Source organism: Oryctolagus cuniculus, chromosome 18, assembly GCF_964237555.1.
Source record: "Oryctolagus cuniculus chromosome 18, mOryCun1.1, whole genome shotgun sequence".
NCBI lineage: Eukaryota > Metazoa > Chordata > Mammalia > Lagomorpha > Leporidae > Oryctolagus > Oryctolagus cuniculus.
Genome location: NC_091449.1, coordinates 49,948,241 through 49,968,636, shown reverse-complemented (window position 1 = coordinate 49,968,636; position 20,396 = coordinate 49,948,241). Strand labels below are relative to the sequence as shown.

The window sequence follows — 20,396 nt, the reverse complement described above, 5'->3', positions numbered from 1 at the left end:
AGTCCCACTTTAGCCTGGCCACCAAGCCCCGCCCCCGGGCTCGCCCTGCCTGCTCCCCGCCCAGGCCAAACTCCCCTTTGGACAGGTTGGATGAGGCCCTGATCCACCCCTGGAGCGCCCAGCACAGCCTGGTGGCCACAGCAGTGCACTCGTGGACCTGCCTAGGACCATGGGGACGCACCGAAGGGACGTGCGGCTCAGTGCCCTGGTCTGCGGGCTCCTGCTGCTCCTCCTTGTCCCAGCCCATGGTGAGGCTCCCGTGGTGGGCGACAAGGACCCGGGTCAGATCTGCCCAATCCCACAGTTAGAGCCTGCGGCCCTGGGAGGACAACACCAGGGCTGATGGAGCAGGCAGAGGTGACAGCACGGGGACTCGCGCACCCAGGGTGGGCCCCTGAGGCTTAGAGAGGGTCAGGGCTGCCCGAGGCCCCAGACACCTAGGAGTGCGCCTAACAGGAGGGGATCTAAGAGGGCAGCTTGGGTTGAGGGGTCCGGGCGTTCCCTTCCTGTGTGTGTGGCACCGCCGCCCGCAGTCCTGAGAACAGTTAGCGACATCTTCCTGTTGCCAGGGACTCTCTGGGGTGCTCTTGGCCAGAGGCACCTGGTCCCCTCTGAAGGTTAATAGCAGGGAGCATGGGGGCCCGGGCTGATCTCAGAGGCCACAGGGCCCCTCAGCCTACGCGGCTGCCCTGGGGCCAGAGGCTTCCGTTTGAAGGCAAAGACCGGGGTCTCTGTGCCTGCCCGGGCCCTCCCTGACCTTCCCAGAGCTCACCCAGGTGAGATGGGGCCTGGGTGTCCGACCCTGGATGCTCTAGGTTGACAGGTCTTCTCCCCAACCGTGTCCCAATCTACCCTGCCCAGGGGCTCCACACTCACCCTCCCCTGTGCCCAGCCCAGCTGGAATTCCACCATTCCCCGCCCTTTGCCCAGACTCTCAAGGATGTCTGAGCCTGGCAGGAAGCTCAGCCTAGTCATGAAGTTGCCATTTTTATTCATTTATCGATTTTTAAATATTTACTTATTTGAAAATTGACAGAGAGAGGGAGACCAGAGAGCGAGTGCGCTTCCATCTGCCGGTTCACTCCCTAGATGGCTGCAACACTTGGGGATGGGCCCTGTGGACACCAGGAATCAGGCCCGAGGACCTGGCCAGCTTCCACTGCCTTCTCAGGCTCGTGAGCAGGGAGCTGGATCAGAAGCAGAACAGCTGGGATCCAACAGGCACTCTGATGCGGGATGCTGGTGTGACCGGCGGCAGGTTAAGCTGCGGGGCCGGAACTCCAGCCCCAGTGGCTCAAACAGTATTTCCTGTTGCTCTCATGCTCGGAAAGAATCCAGTTGTCTCTTGGTGTTGTCACAGAGTCTCCCAAAGATAAAAAAGGCCCAGTTTCTCCCTGGAGGAGCCCCATGTCCACTCCCCCGCCAATAACACAAAAATAAATCCCTTGGCCATATTCTAATGAGTAAGTTGTTTTTTATTCCTGCAAAAGTCTTATTCCTTAAAGAAAGAATCGAGGGGGCAGCGTGGAAGCCCAGAGGGTTAAGCTGCCACCTGTGAAGCTGGCATCCCACGTGAGCACAGGTTTGAGTCCTGACTGTTCCACTTCTGACCCTGCTCCCTGCTGACGCCCCTGGGAAAGCTGAGGGACATGGTCCAAGTGCTTGGGAGACCTGGATGGAGTTGCAGGCTCCTGGCTTTGGTCTGGCCCAGCCCCAGCCATTGTGGCCCTTTGGGGAGTAAACCTGTGGGTGCAAGATCTCTGTCTCTCTCTTCCTTCCTCCCTCTCTCTGTAAGTAGCTCTGCCTTTCACACAAACAAATAAATAAATCTTAGGGCAAACAATGTAGATGACCACTCAGGACGGAACAGTCACCAGGTTGACACTGAAAGGACACAGGGTGTGTGCGTGTCTGAAATCCAGGTACAAATCGGCCCATAGAGAGCCACAGCTCAGGGAGATGAATGCTAAGGACACTACCTAGAGCTCAGACTCCCCCCCCCCCCCCACATTTCCCAGCTTATGCTCTGTGTGTGTGTATAAAAGCCCCTTCCGTGAGCCAGAGGAAGGGGAGTTTGAAGCAAAGACTCTTAACTCCCTGGCCCAGCCACACCAATAATAAAGTCTGATTTGGCCACAGGTGAGTGTGTCTGAGATGGGCCACAGCGCGCATCAGATGAGGGGTGCGTTCTGCTGGTCCTCCAGCAGGCTGCAGGCCATTCCTAACCTGGGAGTCTATTCCTAAACTGGGAGTCTGTTCCTGAACTGGGAGTCTATTCCTAAATTCCAGAGCGCCTATTCCAAAACTGGGACGCTCGAGTTCTTTGCGGAAAGCCGCATCGTGTGTGCGTGTATGTGCCACAGTTCTCTGGCACACGTTAAATCACCCCCAGATGAGTTCTACCACACAACGCAAGTGCTGGGTGAGTAACTGTTCTATCAGTGCCAGGACGAGTGAGAGAAAAGGCTGTAATACTGAGCACAGACACACAATATATTTCCTGAATATTTTCGGTCTGAAAAGTTCGTTGCTTCTTGGTTCCTGAGCCCACATAGAGGAAGAATGTAATTAAAAACCATGAGTGGAAAAGGTGACTGGCATTGTGGGCTTCTGTCCACCCAGCCTAGGGCTTCCTGCTCAAGGGCCAGCAAGGTTCCCAGCGCCTTGCACAATGTCCACTGTGCACTTCCATGGCTGTTTATTCCATTCACAGAGATCACTCTGTCAGTTCTTCCACTCGGGGCGATCCCGGCCTCAGCATCAGAAACACACGGCTCTGCTTCCTATCACTATGGAAACGCTATTTCTGGCCGCTCATTTGAGTGGAATCATAAGGCACTTGCAGGAAATCTGTTTGTAGGTCCGAGGCCTTGGCAAGGCTGAGGTGCTGATGCGAAGGAGAGGGCACAGCAGCAGTGTGGGAGGGCAGCTCATGGGGAGCCCCACCTGATGCGCCTCTCTGCCCACAGGCCAGGACTCTGCCAGCCCCATCCGGAACACGCGCACTGGGCAGGTGCGTGGGAGCCTGGTCCACGTGGAAGGCACCGATGCGGGCGTCCACACCTTCCTGGGAATTCCCTTTGCCAAGCCACCTGTGGGGCCGCTGCGCTTTGCACCTCCTGAACCTGCTGAAGCTTGGAGTGGAGTGAGGGACGGGACCTCCCACCCAGCCATGTAAGCGCTCCCAGCACACAGGGAAGCTCTGGACCTGGGGTGAGGGGAGGAGATCCTTTGAGCAGTGGGCCAGGCCCAGCTGTCCTTTAACTCACACCTGAAAGCCACGATCCTCCTGTGTGCAGGATTGCCATGTGCAGGTTTCCAGCAAGCCTGCGAAGGCTCAGGAGGCTCCTGGCTGCTGCCAGGCTCCTGCCCAGGACTTGACACTCAGAGGGCGTGAGCTCCAGGTGCTGCAGAGTGTGCAGAGACCCACCTCCCCTCGTTCACTTTCGCCACAGGTTCTGTGCAGCCAGGGGCGCTGGCTCTGGGTGAGGGCCAGCTTGGCTCCATGACATCTGTAGGAGTCCCTGCTCTCCCTGACTTCCAGCAGCAAACCCTGCAGGTCCCTGAGAAGGGGACATTGGTGGCTGCCATGGTCACTGAGCCAAAGGACACTGGCCAAGGGACATTTGTCTGTCCTTGCGACTGAGAGTGTGGGAGCGATGAGGTTCCCAGAGAGTCTAGAATTAAGGCCACAGAAGTCAACTTGCCCTTCCTGGAGAAACGCCATCCGTCCAACCAGGCGGCGTGTGGGAGGCTGGCCTGTTCTGGGTATGGCTGGGTCTGGCCATCCAGCACTGATGTCACCTCCACTGAGTGTCACTGCAGTCCCAATCTACCACAAGTCTCCTGAGAGTCAGGAAGTGGTGCCCAATCCCTCACACACCTGAGGCTCCCTGGATGTCGGCGCCATCCCGACTTGCCCAGAGTCTAAGAGGTGTATCATGGTGGGAAGGGCGTAGAGTAGGACCATGAGTGAGCAGCGTTGCAGGAGGCAGGGGATGGGGAGGGTCTGGTGTGGGCCACAGCAGAGCCCTGGACTAACATCTTGCCTTGTGTGGCTCCAGGTGTCTGCAGGACTTGGTTATGATGGGTCAAGATGTTCTGCAGGTGAACATCACCCCACCTTCCATCCCCATGTCCGAGGACTGCCTGTACCTCAACATCTACTCGCCTGCACATGCCCGTGAGGGCTCTGACCTGCCTGTAAGTGTGGGGCAGGGTCGGCCAGGGTGGGAGGGCATTGCCTTCTGCTAGAAGATGAGAAAGGAGAAACCCTGCACGGGACTTCTTGTGAGCACACCCTGTCCAAATCCTCTCACTCTCAGAGCCAAAAAGAGCTGCTCCCCCACGGTGGGCAGCTGAGGCCTGGGCGTGGGGTCCCAGAGGCCTGGCTTCTGTCAGAGGTCAGAATGAGTGGGTCCTGGATGGCACCAGGACACTGCCATCATCCTCATGCCCAGGAGACTCACTCAGCTGTGTGGTGAGGGCTGACCTTGGAGGTCACACAGGACATCAGCCATGGGTGCTTGGCAGCCCATGGGGAGGGAGGGCACTTTGAATGACATCCATGTGGAAGGACCAAGACTCAGCCCTTAGCTTTCCACCTCACTGCAGGTTCTGGAATTGAGGCAGCCAAGCTCTGAAACAAGGGCTAGAACTCCAAGGATGGGAGGCCTGGCCTTCCTGCTGGCACTGGGACCCTGGCTCATGGCCCAGATCCTGCTGTCTGGGTAGAATTCAGTGTGCTGGGCACCTGCACGGATAACAGGCACTGGTTAGACCAAGTGGGGGATGAGCAGGCTTTAGGCTGGGGGAGCCACAAGGTCCATCCTTGACCCCCAGGTGATGGTGTGGATTCACGGTGGCGGGCTGACTATGGGCATGGCTTCCATGTATGACGGTTCTGCGCTGGCGGCATTTGAGGACGTGGTGGTGGTCACCATCCAGTACCGCCTGGGAGTCCTGGGCTTCTTCAGGTGAGACCTGGGCTGGGGTGGGCCCTGCGGGAAGAGTGGCACCAGGACAGCCCAGTGATCCCTGTCCCTGCACTTCTCAGCACTGGAGACCAGCACGCCACCGGAAACTGGGGCTACCTGGACCAAGTGGCCGCACTGCGCTGGGTCCAGCAGAATATCGCCCACTTTGGAGGCAACCCTGGCCGGGTCACCATTTTCGGCGGGTCTGCAGGAGGCATAAGTGTGTCATCCCATGTGCTATCACCCATGTCCCAAGGTCTCTTCCACGGAGCCATCATGGAGAGTGGGGTGGCCCTGATGCCCGGCCTCACCACCAGCTCATCTGAGGTGGTCTCCACAGTGAGTGTCCTCACTGCCCAGCCAGCACAGCTGCTCCTGCCTCTCTTAGTCTTGCTGAAGTGGTCACTATGAGGACCACTGGGTACACAGGCACTGAGCCTATCTGCGAACTGCTGAGGAGTTCTGGGGTCAGAATGTGCCATCTGAGCCCCAGTGGTAACAGAGGTGATTCTTGGCTCTGCCACTCTGCCCGCCTGAGCCTCAGGTTGTCAGCAACCAGCTCAGCAGGTGCTGCCCACTGTGTCTGGGCAGTGCCAAGTCATGGGGCAGGAGCAACAATCAGCTTCCACTGCAGCCGTGCGCACACCACACCCTGTGTGATTTGGGGTACATCTGCCTACAGTGGGGCCGTGGGCAACCCCCAGTCTCCAGCATGGCTGTGCCAGCCCCTGTGTGGTCCCGTTACAGGTGGTGGCCAACCTGTCTGGCTGTGGCCAGGTGGACTCTGAGACCCTGGTGCACTGCTTGCGGGCCAAGAGTGAAGAGGAGATGCTGGCCATCACCAAGGTAGGGCCCCGTGCACGTGGGCGAGGGGGTGATGGGCTTGTGTGCACCTCATAGTCCCTGGGGATGCTACCTCCCATCCATGCCCTCCTGACATCCCAGCCCTGGATGGGAACAGGAGGTGCAGTCCTGGATGCCAGGCTGGGGACCCCATGGTGGGAGGAAGCAACATGCGCTCAGCCTGGGCTGAATCAAAATTGGGGGATTTACAAGGAGGGCAGCATAAAATACCTGCAACAAAACTTTCTCCCTGACCCGTGTGATCCCACAGGCCTTCATGCTCATCCCAGGGGTGGTGGACAGAGTCTTCCTGCCCAGACACCCCGAGGAGCTGCTGACCTCGGCTGACTTTCAACCCGTCCCCAGCATCATTGGTGTCAACAATGATGAGTACGGCTGGGTCATCCCCAAGGTGAGTGCCCACATTGCCCATGTGGTGGGCAGGTTTCTGGGCTTCAAAACTCTAGGCACAGCCATGCCAACATGGGACTCTCGCCTCTCTATCAGCTCCTACTTGCCATTGACCCTCAAGAGGAGAGAGACAGACAGGCGATGCGGGAGATTACCCATCAAGCAACAAAACACCTGGTGAGGCCCCCAGGCTCCTGCCACAAAAGAGCGCATCCCAGACACCTGCCCACACAGGGACTCCCAGAACCAAGGCTCTGGCGTGTGTTGGGGAGGGGTCTCCCGGAGCCTGGTTCTTCCCCCAGTTTCTGACTATACAGGACCTCCGTCCCCCAGCCTGAGGCTGCTGCCTCCCTCCAAGAAGCTGCTCCCCTCACTCCTTCCCTTTCATCTGGGCCAGATGCTGCCTCCCACTTTGGGGGACCTGTTGATGGACGAGTACATGGGGAGCAATGAGGACCCCAAGACCCTCATGGCCCAGTTCCAGGAGATGATGGCAGACGCCATGTTCGTGATGCCTGCACTCCGAGTAGCACATTTCCAGCGTGAGTTCATCTGGGACTGAGGCCTCACTCGCTAGGGGCAGCTCAGAGCTGGGTCCTTTCCTGAGGGTGACGCCTGTCCTGTCCTGGTCCTGATCCTTGTCTTAAGTGGGCCCCAGAGTGCCGGGGACTTGGTGTCACTCCTCTCACTAAACCCCCATGACTGAACCTGGGGATGGATATGTCCTCTATTGAACTAGGAGGAGACAGCTGAGTGAGATCCACTCACTGTTCCCAAACCTCATAGCCACGAAGCACAAGGCCAGATCTAATCCAGGCCATGCCCACTGCACCTGCTCCACCCGGGATTCTGCTATACTGCCAGGACCCAGCCTAGTGTGGCAGTGATGTGTGGTCCCCATGGTCACACATCTCCTTGTTCATCCCCAGGTGCCCATGCCCCTGTCTACTTCTACGAGTTCCAGCATCGACCCAGCTTCACAAAGGACCTCAGGCCGCCCCACGTGAGGGCAGACCACGGCGATGAGCTGCTCTTTGTGTTCAGATCACATTTCTTTGGCAGCAAAGGTGGATCTTCCTCCATTACCAGGATGGGATGAGGTCCAGGGATTAAGGCACCCAGGGGTGGCTCTGCACCCCCACTGCGATGAAAGCTGGAGCCTAGATGGGATCCAGGGTCCGAAGTCTTACAGCTCAGAAGGTGGAGCCAGGTTTGGGTCTGAGAGTCCTGAGGGTGCAGCCTCTGCTCCCTCCTCCTCAGCCCTCCCAGGGATGAGTGTCCAGCCTAGGTGCACATGGGTTCAAAGTCAGGTCTGATTCCTGACAAATGTCCCAGGGACAGAGGGAAGCAACCATCCGGTCCAGGAAGAAGCCAGTGTCAATGACTTAGGGGATGACTGGGGACTTGGAGTGTGACAAAGCAGGTCCCACTGGTGAGGGAATGACATAGAGGTTGGCGGGTAGCCGAGGGTCAGCTCCACCTGGGCTGGGAGCGTGGTGCATGATGGGCAGCAGGACTGGGGTGGCCGAGCTGACCCTGCCCCTCCCCTCTGCAGTGCCCCTCACTGAGGAGGAGGAGCTGCTGAGCAGGAGGGTGATGAAGTACTGGGCCAACTTTGCTCGCAACGGGTGAGACGACCCCAGAAATCCCAGGGACCTGGGACCCTCTGCCCTCCCTCCTGTGGGGGGACCTCACCAGCATCCAGGGTCCAAGTCACATGACAGTGCCCTCCCCAGCTGCATTACCCACGGCACTCACAGGGGCCCTGGGACCAGGCACACTCTTCCCATCTCCCAGTGACCCTGGGGTGGGCCTCGAGCTGCTCACTTCTGCTTCCTGACGTCTTGTCTGCAGGAACCCCAACAGCGAGGGCCTGCCGCACTGGCCCATGTTCGACCAGGACGAGCGATACCTGCAGCTGAACATGCAGCCTGCAGTGGGCCAGGCCCTGAAGGCCCGCAGGCTCCAGTTCTGGACCCACACCCTGCCCCAGAGGGTCCAGGAGCTAAGGGGCGCTGAGCAGCACACGGAGCTGTAGCTGCCTTTTTTTGGGTGGGGTCAGGGGCTCCAGTGCAGGTGGGGCCCCGATGCACTCACACACATCCACAGAGAGATGCATTAGGCACTCTAATGTAGCCACTCAATCCTCCCTGCCTCTGTCAACTCAGCTGACCGTTGTGGAGAACCCACAGCTTGAGGTTCATTGCCAAGCCTGCCCTGGGTCCCTCGTGTGAGACACATTGCATGCACCCTCCTTGGAGCTGTGTTGGGCAACACCAGTGCCCGCCAAGCTTCCTCAACACCCACTGGGCCCTGGGCTCTCCAGCTTCATGCCCCCTCCACCTTCTCCACACCCTCCCTCTCCTCCCCTCCCAGCCCCAGGCCCTCCCCACAAGAAGGGAACTGCGTTGGGCATTGTTGCCCACCCCTGGGTGCCTTAAACCCTACCCCCTCTTCCTCTTCCCAGCATGCCTGTGATCTCATATCTCTTAAAGGCCACAGAGGACCCGGACTCCAGGAGTCACCGTGGCTTCCTTCCTTACGCTGCCATGAGTGGTGTCCTCAATCCCATCCATGCAGCACAAATAAAGGGTTCTAGTCCTTTCACACTGAGTCACATTCACCTGAGTGAACCTGCCACGTTTTCTTAGGCCCTCAGCTCTCAAGAGACACCTGCTTACCTCCACAGCTGGGGTACTGTGAATCATTAATGCAGTAAACCTGGAGTATAAGGCTGTTGCTTTGCACAAGGGGTTAAGCCTCTACCAATTTGCTGACATCTCATATGAGGACAGTTCAGGTCCCAGCTGCTCCACTCCTGATCCAGCTCTCCTCTAAGGCACCTGGGAAAGCAGCAGAGGAGGGTCCCAGTGCTTGTGCCACTGACTCCGTCATGGGGTACACAGATAATGTTTCTCCCTCTGGACTTTGCCCTGGGCTAGCCCTGGCCATAGTGGCTGAGAGAGCCCTGGGCTGAGCAGAGGTCAAGGCCAGTTCTCAGGAGCCACAAAGTCAGCCTTCATGAGCCAGGGTCCACTTCCCCTGGGGGCTCCCGTGCCCAGGCTGCTCCTCCTTCCTGCAGGGAGCCTGATGTTTCCTACACTCAGGCTGACTCCCGGCACCCCCACTGCTGTCACAGGACCACACGTACCCTGCTGGGGGCCCGGTGGGGAACTGTGGGCCCTGGGTCTTACATTTTAATCAAGCTTCTTGTCCCCATGGAGATGAGGATTCACAGCAGCAGCAGCCACAGGCAGTGCACAAAAGCAGCTTTGATTTCAAGGAGAGAGAGCGTGCCCACACCTGCAAGCCTACTGAGGGCCGCCACACACGGAGAGACCCTCAGCAGGAATGGGCCAGGGTTGCCAGGAGGAAGAGAGGAAGAGGCAGCCCAAGGAGGATTCCCAAGCACAGCCAGGGGCAGAGAGGGCCCTCCCCTTTCTCATCATGGGGGGCGGTGCCCTAAATGCATAACCCAGTGGGGTGGGATCTCACCTGTGGGAATAGTGAAGGGATTGTTATGGCCCCTCCATCCAGAATTTCACTTCCCTGTTTCCATCATGGCTTCTCCTTCCTGGTCCCAGCTGAGACACAGGTGCATCCTGGCAAAGTGGTAAAAGATTGAATAGCGGGGGCGGGCAGTGTGGCTCATGGTTTAATGTCCTGGACTGTAGTGCCGGCATCCCAAATGGGCACAGGTTCGAGACCTGGCTGCTCCATTCTGATCCAGCTCTCTGCTGTAGCCTGGGAAAGCAGTGGAGGATGGGCCAGGTCCTTGGGCCCCTGCAGCCGCATGGGAGTCTTGGAGGAAGCTCCTGGCTCCTGGCTTCAGATCGGCGCTGCCTGGACGTTGTAGCCATGTGAGGAGTGAACCAGCAGAAAGAAGACCTCTCTCTCTCTCTCTCTCTCTCTCTCTCTCTCTCTGTCTCTCTCTCTCTCTCTGCTTTGGCTCTCTCTGTGTATCTGTGACTTTCAAGTAAAATAAGCAAATCTTAAAAAAAAAATCACTCCCTTATCTCTTTGACTCTCTGGAACTCTGCCTTTCAAATAAATATATACATCTTTTTTAAAAATAGATTCTCAGAGAAGGCCTCCAGGGTGTCCAGTCACAGCCCAGTGCTGCTTGCTGTCCATCCCTACACTATCCTGGAGTCAGCCGGCGAGGACAGTAAACTTGGTGACTCCAGGACTGAGGAGAGGGATTGGACACCCAGAGGAGCCAGGAGCCAGCGAGGCAGGAGCCAGGAGAGGAGCCAAGAGCCAGGGGAGGCAGCCCACCAGGTCCTGTCCTCTCAGTCCTGCTCTCCTGTAAGGCCCCCAAGCACCGCCCCTGGGGCGTGCCCCACCTGTTTCCTTCAGGTCACAGGCTGGGCCGGGAACTACCCTTGGAGGGCCCTGGTCAGCCTCTGGGCTCAGAGCCACACACGGGGACCTGCCCCAATCCATGGGGACGCATCATGGGGATGCATGAGGATCCCGCAGGCGGCGACAAGGACCAGGGTCAGATCTGCCCAATCACGCATTGAGAGTCTGCAGCCTCAGGAGGACAACACCCGGGCGTCTGTAGTGGGTAGAAGTGACAGCGCTGCCCCTGAGGCTCCGGGAGAGTCAGGGCTGCCCAAGGCCCCAGACGCAAGGGACTGAGCCCAACATAAGGGCTCTGAGCAGCGCAGCCTTTGGTCAGCAGCACGGGAGGCAGGGGCGGCGTGGGAACCGGGGACGTTTTCGGGGCTCCAGGCTGCTGGAGCAAGTGACCAAGACAGTGAGGAACCTGCCCTGGCACCATTTCTCTCCAGGGCTGCAGACCGTTGGCAGAGCGGCTCCCTGCCCAACCAGGTGGCCCCAATCAAGTAACTGGACCTGCAAATACAGAGCCCCTGATGCCGATCCAGAAGCCCATCTGTAAGCCAGGGTCTCCTCTGACCCCATGCACCTGGCAGATATTTGCAGGCTAAGGTTCCAGGGCGAAGGTGACTCTACCCTAGAACCTGGCATGTGTTTTATCGTGAATCAGCCCGCGTGGGTATTACCCATGGGGTGTGTGCTTGATCCTTTGTCTCCTCATTCAAAAAGCCAGGTGTCTAACCCCACCCTCTCCCTATCTAATCCCCAGCACAGTCCCCACTCCTCCTCCTCCATGCTCACCCACGGGCTCCCCGCCTGCCCTGCAATGCACAGACTCTCCCGGCGACCAGGACCTTCCAGGCAGATCGTCTCCCCCACATCACTGTGGCTCCCAATAAAATAGAATTTGGGGCTGGGTCCCCACTCAGAGAGGGGGCAGTTGTTCCCCAAGGACCCTGGGAGTCGCTGTGCGTGTCTGGGGCAGGAAACATGGCAGCGTCTGCACGGAAGCCGCCCCTGTCCTCCGTGGACTCTGCTGAGCTCAGCTCACTGTCAGCCTCACAGCCGGAACTGCTGCTGCAGGCAACGCTGTCCTCCATGGGTGGGGCGAATGACAAGGACAAGGTCGGGACCAGCTCAGGACAGGGGCGCTGTTTGCTCACCCGCTCCGGGGCCAGGCTCTCCTCTCCCTGACCCAGGGGCCCAGAGCACCCTTGTGGCCGGCATCGCCTACTGTGACATGGGAGGTTCCTCCCGAGGAGGAGTCAGCTTCCATGGGCTGGGGATGATTGATTTCTGCTGGTTTGAAGGCAGAGAGACAGGGAAAGTGGGAGAGACAGAGTGAGAAAGAGCTCTCCCCTCCATGGTCTCCCTCAGACGCCCGCTGTGTTAGGAGGGGAGCATCCCAGCGGCCTTGCTACTGCTGCTCCAAGTGTCTGCCCAATAGTTCTGGGCAAGGCCAGCTGTCCTGGGACAGAGCTCCCATAACCAGCTCTCCCTGTGGGTGATGGCTCCCTCGTGTGTTATTCAGTGAGTTGCTTAGGCTTTCTGGATTCAGTGACCATGAAATGCTTTGGGGCCAGAATGTGGCACTCAGAGCACATTAAATCCAAGTACAGAGAGAAAAGCAGACGCTCTCCCCATGTCCAGGAGAGGCCACAGGCTCTCTGTCTGCAGGGGGCGCTGTGTCTGGGTGAGGTTCACCTGGCTCCACATGCTTGTAGGAGGCCCCGACTCCATCAGCAGATCCTGCAGCTCCCTGAGTTGGGCACCAGAGGGGGTCATCATGGTCACTGAGCCAACAACAGGGCAAGGACATTGGCCAGGGACCCGTGTATGCCCTCAGGACTGGAGACTGTGGGAACGGGGAGGTTCCTGAGTCTAGAGTGAAGGTGAGGGTCGTCCACTGCCCTTCCTGGGGAAACGCCATCCGTCCTTCCAGGCTCGTGTGCGGCAGGCTGGCCTGCTCCGGCGTGGCTGGGTCTGGGCATCCAGCACTGAGTGTCCCCTCCTGTAGTCACGACTTCCCACATAGTCCCCTGTCAGTCAAGAGTGGTCCCCAGACTCTCAGACACCTGAGGTTCCCTGATGTTGGACCATCCCATGTCGCTCCCCCTCTTCGCGGAGGAACGACACAGGACCCTGCGTTGTTCTTTTGTCTGCTCGGCCCTTCCCGGGTTTGCTGCTGGTTCTTCCCGGGTTGGCTGCCGATCCTTCCACCTCCGTGGAAGGGCGGTTCCCCTGCCACTTTCCCCACTTCCGCGGGGGAGCGGCACACCGCTGGCCGGCTCTCTCGGGGGCTGCTCAGATGTTATCCGGATGTTCCCCTTAGATGTTCCTGGTGCATGGTGTCTCTCTCCTCCTTTATAGTCCTCTTCCACCAATCCCAACTCTGCTACCCACACGCCGAGTATGCTGCTCTCCTCCAATCAGGAGCAGGATCAGCTCCTGCAGGTTATTGGTTGAACTGGAGGCAGCTGTGTAAAAGTTGTTTACTCCTCTCCCAGCGCCATATTGTGGGAGAGCAGATGCATACAATAAGTCTTAATTCCAGTAACTTAGTCTAGTCCGAGTTGCTCCCACAATCCCAGCTCACCCAGAGTCTAGGACCTGGAATCTGGTGGGAAGTGTCTTAGGGAGGCCCATGAGTGAGCAGGGCTGTAGGAGGAGGCCCGGGAGGGTCGGGCACACTAGACCTAGGCTCTAGACTAATGGCTGCCTTGGGTGGCTCCAGGTGTCCACAGAACTTTGCTATGATGGGTCAAGATGTTCTGCAGCTGAACCTCACCCTGCCTTCCATCCCCATGTCCGAGGACTGCCTGTACCTCAACATCTACTCGCCTGCACGTGCCCGTGAGGGCTCTGACCTTCCTGTGAGTGTGGGGCAGGGTGGGCCAGCGTGGGAGGGCATTGCCTTCTGCTAGAAGATGAGAAAGGAGAAGCTGAGCACGGGCCCTCCTGTGAGCGCACATTGTCCAGAAGCCTCTCATTATCGGAGCCCAGAAGTGCTGCTCACCCTCAATGGGCAGCTGAGGCCTGGGCAGGAGGTCCCGGGGCCTGGCTGCTGTCAGAGGTCAGAATGAGTGGGTCCTGGATGGCCCCAGGACACTGCCATCATCCTCACACCCAGGAGACTCACTCTGCTGTGTGGTGAGGGCTGACCTTGGAGGACACACAGGACATCAGCCTTGGACACTTGGGCAGCCCCTGGGGAGGGAGGGCACTTTGAATGACATCCATGTGGAAGGACCAAGACTCAGCCCTTAGCTTTCCACCTCACTGCAGGTTCTGGAATTGACGCAGCCAAGCTCTGAAACAAGGGCTAGAACTCCAAGGATGGGAGGCCTGGCCTTCCTGCTGGCACTGGGACCCTGGCTCATGGCCCAGATCCTGCTGTCTGGGTGGAGTTCAGTGTGCAGGGCACCTGTACAGACCCCAGGCCCTGGTTAGACCAAGAGGGGGATGAATAGGCTTTAACCTGGGGGAAGCCACAAGGTCCACCCTTGACTCCCTAGGTGATGGTGTGGATCCATGGTGGCGGGCTGACTATGGGCATGGCTTCCATGTATGACGGTTCTGCCCTGGCGGCATTTGAGGACGTGGTGGTGGTCACCATCCAGTACCGCCTGGGAGTCCTGGGCTTCTTCAGGTAAAACCGGGGCTGGGGTGGGCCCTGCGGGAAGAGTGGCACCAGGACAGCCCTGTGACCCCTGTCCCTGCCACTTCTTAGCACTGGAGACCAGCACGCCACCGGCAACTGGGGCTACCTGGACCAAGTGGCCGCGCTGCGCTGGGTCCAGCAGAATATCACCCACTTTTAGGCAACCCTGGCCAGGTCACCATTTTCGGCGAGTCTGCAGGTGGCACAAGTGTGTCATCCCATGTGCTGTCACCCATATCCCAAGGTCTCTTCCACGGAGCCATCATGGAGAGTGGGGTGGCCCTGATGCCCGGCCTCATCACCAGCTCGTCTGAGGTGGTCTCCACAGTGAGTGTCCTCCCTGCCCAGCCAGCACAGCTGCTCCTGCCTCTATTACAGTCTCAGGGAAATGAGCACAGCGTGGACCATTGGGAGTGTGGGCTCTGCTGTCTACTGGTGACTGCTGAGCTCTCCGTGGTCAGAATCCACACACCTGAGCCACAGCAGAGGAAGAACTGGTTCTCGGCTCCACCAAGCTGCCCACCTTGACCCCAGGTTGTAGCAGCCAGGTGCTGCCATTGTGGCTGGGCGGTACCAAGTCATGGGGAAGAAGGAATAATCAGCTTCCAACTGCAACCATGTCCACACCACACCCTGAGCGAGCTTGGGTACACCTGCCTCCAGTGGGGCCATGGGAAACCCCGTGTCTCCCGCATGGCTGTGCCAACCCCTGTGTGGTCCCATTACAGGTGGTGGCCAACCTGTCTGGCTGTGGCCAGGTGGACTCTGAGACCCTGGTGCGCTGCTTGCAGGCCAAGAGTGAAGAGGACATGCTGGCCATCACCCAGGTCGGGCCCCGTGCACGTGGGTGAGGGGGTGATGGGCTTGTGTGCACCTCATAGTCCCTGGGGCTGCTACCTCCCATCCATGCCCTCCTGACATCTTAGCCCTGGATGGAACAGGGACCCAGTCTTGTATGCCAGGCTTGGGAACTCCCAGGTGGGAGTGAGCACCCAGAGCTGCGCCCGGCATGGGGGATGTACACAGAGCAAACTCAAGCTTTCTCCCTGTCCCTGTGTGACATCAGGTCTTCAAGGTGTTCGCAGGGGTGATAGACGGAGTCTTCCTGCCCAGACACCCTGAGGAGCTGCTGGATCTCCTGACTTTATTTTTTTTAAGCATCTATTTTTTTTTTTTTTGAGAGGCAGAGTGGACAGTGAGAGAGAGAGACAGAGAGAAAGGTCTTCCTTTCACCCCACAATGGCCGCTGTGGCTGGTGTGCTGCGGCCAGCGCACTGCACTAATCCGAAGCCCGGAGCCAGGTGCTTCTCCTGGTCTCCCATGGGGTGCAGGGCCCTTCGCCAGGATGGAATGAGCTCCAGTCTCTCCCGGATAGGGCTCTTGGCCCAACGTATGGATGAAAGCAGGAGGCTCAGATGGGATCCAGTGTACATTCAAGGAGCAGAGCCAGGGATGGAATCTGAACCGCTCAGGGTGCAGCCTGTACCCGCTCCTCCTCTGTCCCCCCAGGCATGAGTGTCCATCTTGGGTGCAAGGGTTCAAGTCATGTCTGTTTCCTGAACAATGTTCCAGGTCAGAGGGAAGGAAATATCTAGGCAAGGAAGGTGGCAGTGTCAAGGACTTAGGGGCTGACTGGGGACGTGGGGCTTGATAAGGCTGGGTACAGCTGGTGAGGGGATGATGACAGAGGTTGGCGGGTAGCCGAGGGTCAGCTCCACCTGAGCTGGTGAGCGTGGTACATGATGGGCAGCAGGACTGGGGTGGCCGAGCTGACCCTGCCCCTCCCCCATGCAGTGCCCCTCACTGAGGAGGAGGAGCTGCTGAGCAGGAGGGTGATGAAGTACTGGGCCAACTTTGCTCGCAACGGGTGAGACGACCCCCCCCCCCAAATCCCCAGGGACCTGGGACCCTCTGCCCTCCCTCCTCTGGGGGGAACTCACCAACATCCAGGGACCTAAATCAGGTGACAGCGCCCTCCCCAGCTGCAGGACCCACTGGCACTCACAGGGGGCCTGGGACCAGGCACATCTTCCCATCTCGCAGTGATCTGGGGTGCGCCATGAGCTGCTCTGCCCAGAGGCTCCCTGTCGGGGAGGGACAGGCCAGGTCAGGATACTGGGTCCCACATGGGATTGACACCAGGGGGAGGTCGTTCTGCTGCTGCTTCTGGAAACCCATTCCATAGCCATCCTGCCTGCAAGGTGGCCAGGCCGGACCCCAGATCGGTGCTCAGGACTGCACTGGGCAGGGCTCAGAGTGACCGCGGTGCCCCCTTCCTGACGTCTTGTCTGCAGGAACCCCAACGGCGAGGGCCTGCCGCACTGGCCCGTGTTCGACCAGGACGAGCGATACCTGCAGCTGAACGTGCAGCCTGCAGTGGGCCAGGCCCTGAAGGCCCGCAGGCTCCAGTTCTGGACCCACACCCTGCCCCAGAGGGTCCAGGAGCTAAGGGGCACTGAGCAGAAGCACACAGAACTATAGCTGCCTAAGTGGGGGTGGGGTCAGGGGCTCCAGTGCAGGTGGGGCCCGATGGACTCGCACACATCCCCAGAAGAGCCACGCATTCAGCACTCTCACACGGCCACTCAGTCCTCTTGGCCTCTGTCCACTCAGCAGACCGTTTAGAGAACTCACGGTTTGAAGTTCACTGACAAACCTGCCCTGGGGCCCCTTGTGTGAGACACACCCAGTGCACTCTCATGGAGCTGTGTTGGGCAACACCAGTGCCAGCCCTGCTTTCTCAACACCCACTGGGCCCTGGGTCCCTCCTGCTTCTTGCCCCCTCCACGTTCTCCACACCCTCCCTCTCTTCTCAGCCAGCCCCAGGCCCTTCCCATGCAGAGGGAACTTCGTTGAGCATTGTTGCCCACCCCTGGGTGCCTTAAGACCAATCCTCCTCCTCCCAGCATGCCTGTGATCTCACATTTCTTAGAGGCCACAGAAGACCCAGACACCAGGAGTCACTGTCGCTTCGTCCCTGCTGGCTGCCATGAGTGGCACCCTCAATCCCATCCATGAAGCACAAATAAAGGGTTCTAGTCCTTTCACGGCTGAGTCACGTCCACCTGAGTGAACCTGACACATTTTCTTAGACCCTCAGCTCTCAAGAGACACCTGGTTACCTGCATAGCGGGGATACCATGAATCATTAGTTCAGTAAACCTGGAGTATAGGGCTGTAGCTTTGCACAAGGGGTTAAGCCTCTACCCATGTCGCTGGCATCTCATATGAGGACAGTTGAGGTCCCAGCTGCTCCACTCCTGATCCAGATCTCTGCTAAGGCACCTGGGAAAGCAGCAGAGGAGGGCCCAAGTGCTTCGGCCCCTGCCACCCACGTGGGGTACACAGATAATATTTCTCCCTCTGGAATTTGCCCTGGGCTAGCCCTGGCCATGGTGGCTGAGAGAGCCCTGGGCTGAGCAGAGGTCAAGGCCAGTTCTCAGGGAGCATAGTCAGCCTTCATGAGCCAGGGTCCACTTCCCCTGGGGGCTCCCGTGCCCAGGCTGCTCCTCCTTCCTGCAGGGAGCCTGATGTTTCCTACACTCAGGCTGACTCCCGGCCCCCCACTGCTGTCACAGGACCACACGTACCCTGCTGGGTGCCTGGTGGGGAAGGTGTGGGCCCTGGGTCTTACATTTCACTCAAGGTTCTTGTCCCCATGGAGATGAGGATTCACAGCAGCAGCAGCCACAGGCAGTGCACAAAAGCAGCTTTGATTTCAAGGAGAGAGAGCGTGCCCACACCTGCACGCCTACTGAGGGCGCCACCCACGGAGAGACACTCAGCAGGAATGGGCCAGGGTTGCCAGGAGGAAGAGAGGAAGAGGCAGCCCAAGGAGGATTCCAAGCACAGCCAGGGGCAGAGAGGGCCCTCCCCTTTCTCATCATGGGGGGCGGTGCCCTAAATGCATAACCCAGTGGGGTGGGATCTCACCTGTGGGAATAGTGAAGGGATTGTTATGGCCCCTCCATCCAGAATTTCACTTCCCTGTTTCCATCATGACTTCTCCTTCCTGGTGCCAGCTGAGACACGGGTGCATCCTCGGAAAGTGGTGTAAAAGATTTACAAGCAGGCCAGAGCCGCGGCTCAATAGGCTAATTCTCCGCCTTTGGCTCCAGCACACCGGGTTCTAGTTCCAGTCGCAGCGCTGGCTTCTGTAGCATCTGCTCCTCTTCCAGTCCAGCTCTCTGCTGTGGCCCAGGAGTGCAGAGGAGGATGGCCCAAGTCCTTCGGCCCTGCACCTGCATGGGAAAGCAGGAGAAGCACCTGGCTCCTGGCTTCGGATAAGCACGATGCGCCGGCCGCAGTGCACTGGCCGTGGCGGCCATTGGAGGGTGAGCCAATGGCGTTGTTCTTCCTGCCTGGTTGCCAGGTATCAGGACCAGCAGGTTTTCACTGTCAAGGAGAGGACAGAACTGTGTCTCAGAAGAAGCTGGGGACACAGCACACATTGGGTTCAGCCCTTAGTTAGTGCCATGGTCACTGCCTCTCAAAACCTGGACCCTGAGTGAGCAGGGAGGGGATGGGCAGAGTCGGGAAAGGATGGAGGAGGGGCCTGGACCCAGTGGGCACCCAGCCTGGAAACCAAGGAGGAGCTTCCAGGATCCGGGGCAGTGACACCTGCCAGCCTTGGTTCAGGTGACCCCTGGGGCAGGGGCTGTGGCACAGAGCAATAAGCCACCATCTGCAGTGCCTTCATCCCATGTAGGCACAGAGCCGAGCCCCGGCGGCTTCACTTCAGATCCAGCTTTCTGCTAATGTGCCTAGAAAAGCAGCAGAAGGCCCCTGTGCTTGGGCCCCTGCACTCACCTGGGAGAAGCAGAAGAAGCTCCTGGCTCCTGGCTTTGGCCTGGTCCAGCCCCAACAGTTTGGGGAGTGAACCAGATGATACAAGATCTCTCCCTTGGAGCCAGAGCTGTGACATAGTGGGTAAGGTGCTGCCTGCAGTGCCAGCATCCCCTATGGGCACCGGTTCAAGACCTGACTGCTCCATTTCAGATTTAGCTCTTTGCTGTAGCCTGGGAAAGCAGTGGAGGATGGCCCAGGTCCTTGGGCCCCTGCACCCGCATATGAGACCTGGAGGAAGCTCTTGATTCCTGGCTTCAGATCGGCGCAGCCTGGCCGTTGTAGCCATGTGGGGAGTGAACCAGCAGAAAGAAGACCTCTCTGTCTCTCTCTCTGTGTCTCTCTCTCTCTGCTTTTCCCTCTCTCTCTCTGTATCTATGACTTTCAAGTAAAATAAGCAAATCTTAAAAAAAAATCACTACTTTATCTCTTTTTTTTTTTTTTTTGATAGGCAGAGTGGACAGTGAGAGAGAGAGACAGAGAGAAAGGTCTTCCTTTGCCGTTGGTTCACCCTCCAATGGCTGCCGCGGCCGGCGCGCTGCGGCCGGCGCACCGCGCTGATCCGATGGCAGGAGCCAGGAGCCAGGTGCTTTTCCTGGTCTCCCATGGGGTGCAGGGCCCAAGCACCTGGGCCATCCTCCACTACACTCCCTGGCCACAGCAGAGGGCTGGCCAGGAAGAGGGGCAACCGGGACAGAATCCGGCGCCCCGACCGGGACTAGAACCCGGTGTGCCGGCGCCGCTAGGCGGAGGATTAGCCTATTGAGCCGCGGCGCCGGCCTACTTTATCTCTTTTTAAAAAATAGATTCTCAGAGAAGTCCTCCAGGGTGTCCAGTCACAGCCCATTGCTGCTTGCTGTCCATCCCTACACTATCCTGGAGTCAGCCAGCGAGGACAGTAAACTTGGTGACTCCAGGACTGAGGAGAGGGATTGGACACCCAGAGGAGCCAGGAGCCAGGGAGGCAGCCCCGCCGGGGACCCCACCAGGCTCCTTCCTCTCAGTCCTGCTCTTCTGCAAGGCCCCCAAGCCCCGCCCCCGGGGCTCGCCCGGCCTGTTCCCTGCCTGTCCTGGGCTGGGCCAGGATCCGCCCCTGGAGCAATCCAGACAGCCTCTGGGCACAGAGCCCCACCTGTGGACCTGCTTCAGACCATGTGGACACAGCAACAGGCTTAGGGCGCCGTGACCTGCAGGCTCCTGCTACTCCTCCTCGTCCTGGTACCCAGTGAGGATCCCGCGGGCAGTAACAGGAACCAGGATCAGTACTGCCCAATCCCGCAATTAGAGCCTGCGGCCGCAGAAAAACAACACCTGGG

The 20,396-nt window shown here is 58.8% G+C and overlaps 1 protein-coding gene across 2 annotated transcripts; it reads left to right on the top strand.

Annotated features, from left to right (window-relative positions):
* The first annotated feature begins 78 nt into the window (after window positions 1-78).
* Window positions 79-16,719, top strand: LOC127486289 (cocaine esterase-like). 2 transcript variants are annotated; one of them, XM_070062572.1, is made up of 12 exons: window positions 79-248; window positions 2,970-3,174; window positions 4,065-4,203; window positions 4,843-4,976; window positions 5,057-5,315; window positions 5,724-5,822; window positions 6,091-6,231; window positions 6,327-6,407; window positions 6,628-6,772; window positions 7,160-7,297; window positions 7,786-7,858; window positions 16,530-16,719. In XM_070062572.1, the coding sequence occupies exons 1-12, from the start codon at window positions 170-172 to the stop codon at window positions 16,714-16,716; spliced, it is 1,680 nt and encodes a 559-aa protein (XP_069918673.1). In that variant the 5' UTR covers window positions 79-169; the 3' UTR covers window positions 16,717-16,719. The 2 variants fall into 2 exon arrangements, with proteins under 2 accessions (XP_069918673.1, XP_051686076.1); XM_051830116.1 differs by lacking the exon at window positions 16,530-16,719 and adding an exon at window positions 8,085-8,837.
* The last annotated feature ends 3,677 nt before the right edge of the window (window positions 16,720-20,396 follow it).

Coding starts and splice junctions, on each gene's coding strand:
- LOC127486289 (XM_070062572.1), top strand. CDS start 170: ATGGGGACGCACCGAAGGGACGTGCGGCTCAGTGCCCTGGTCTGCGGG. Junction 5,316..5,723: donor CATCTGAGGTGGTCTCCACA/GTGAGTGTCCTC, acceptor GTCCCGTTACAG/GTGGTGGCCAACCTGTCTGG. Junction 7,298..7,785: donor ACATTTCTTTGGCAGCAAAG/GTGGATCTTCCT, acceptor TCCCCTCTGCAG/TGCCCCTCACTGAGGAGGAG.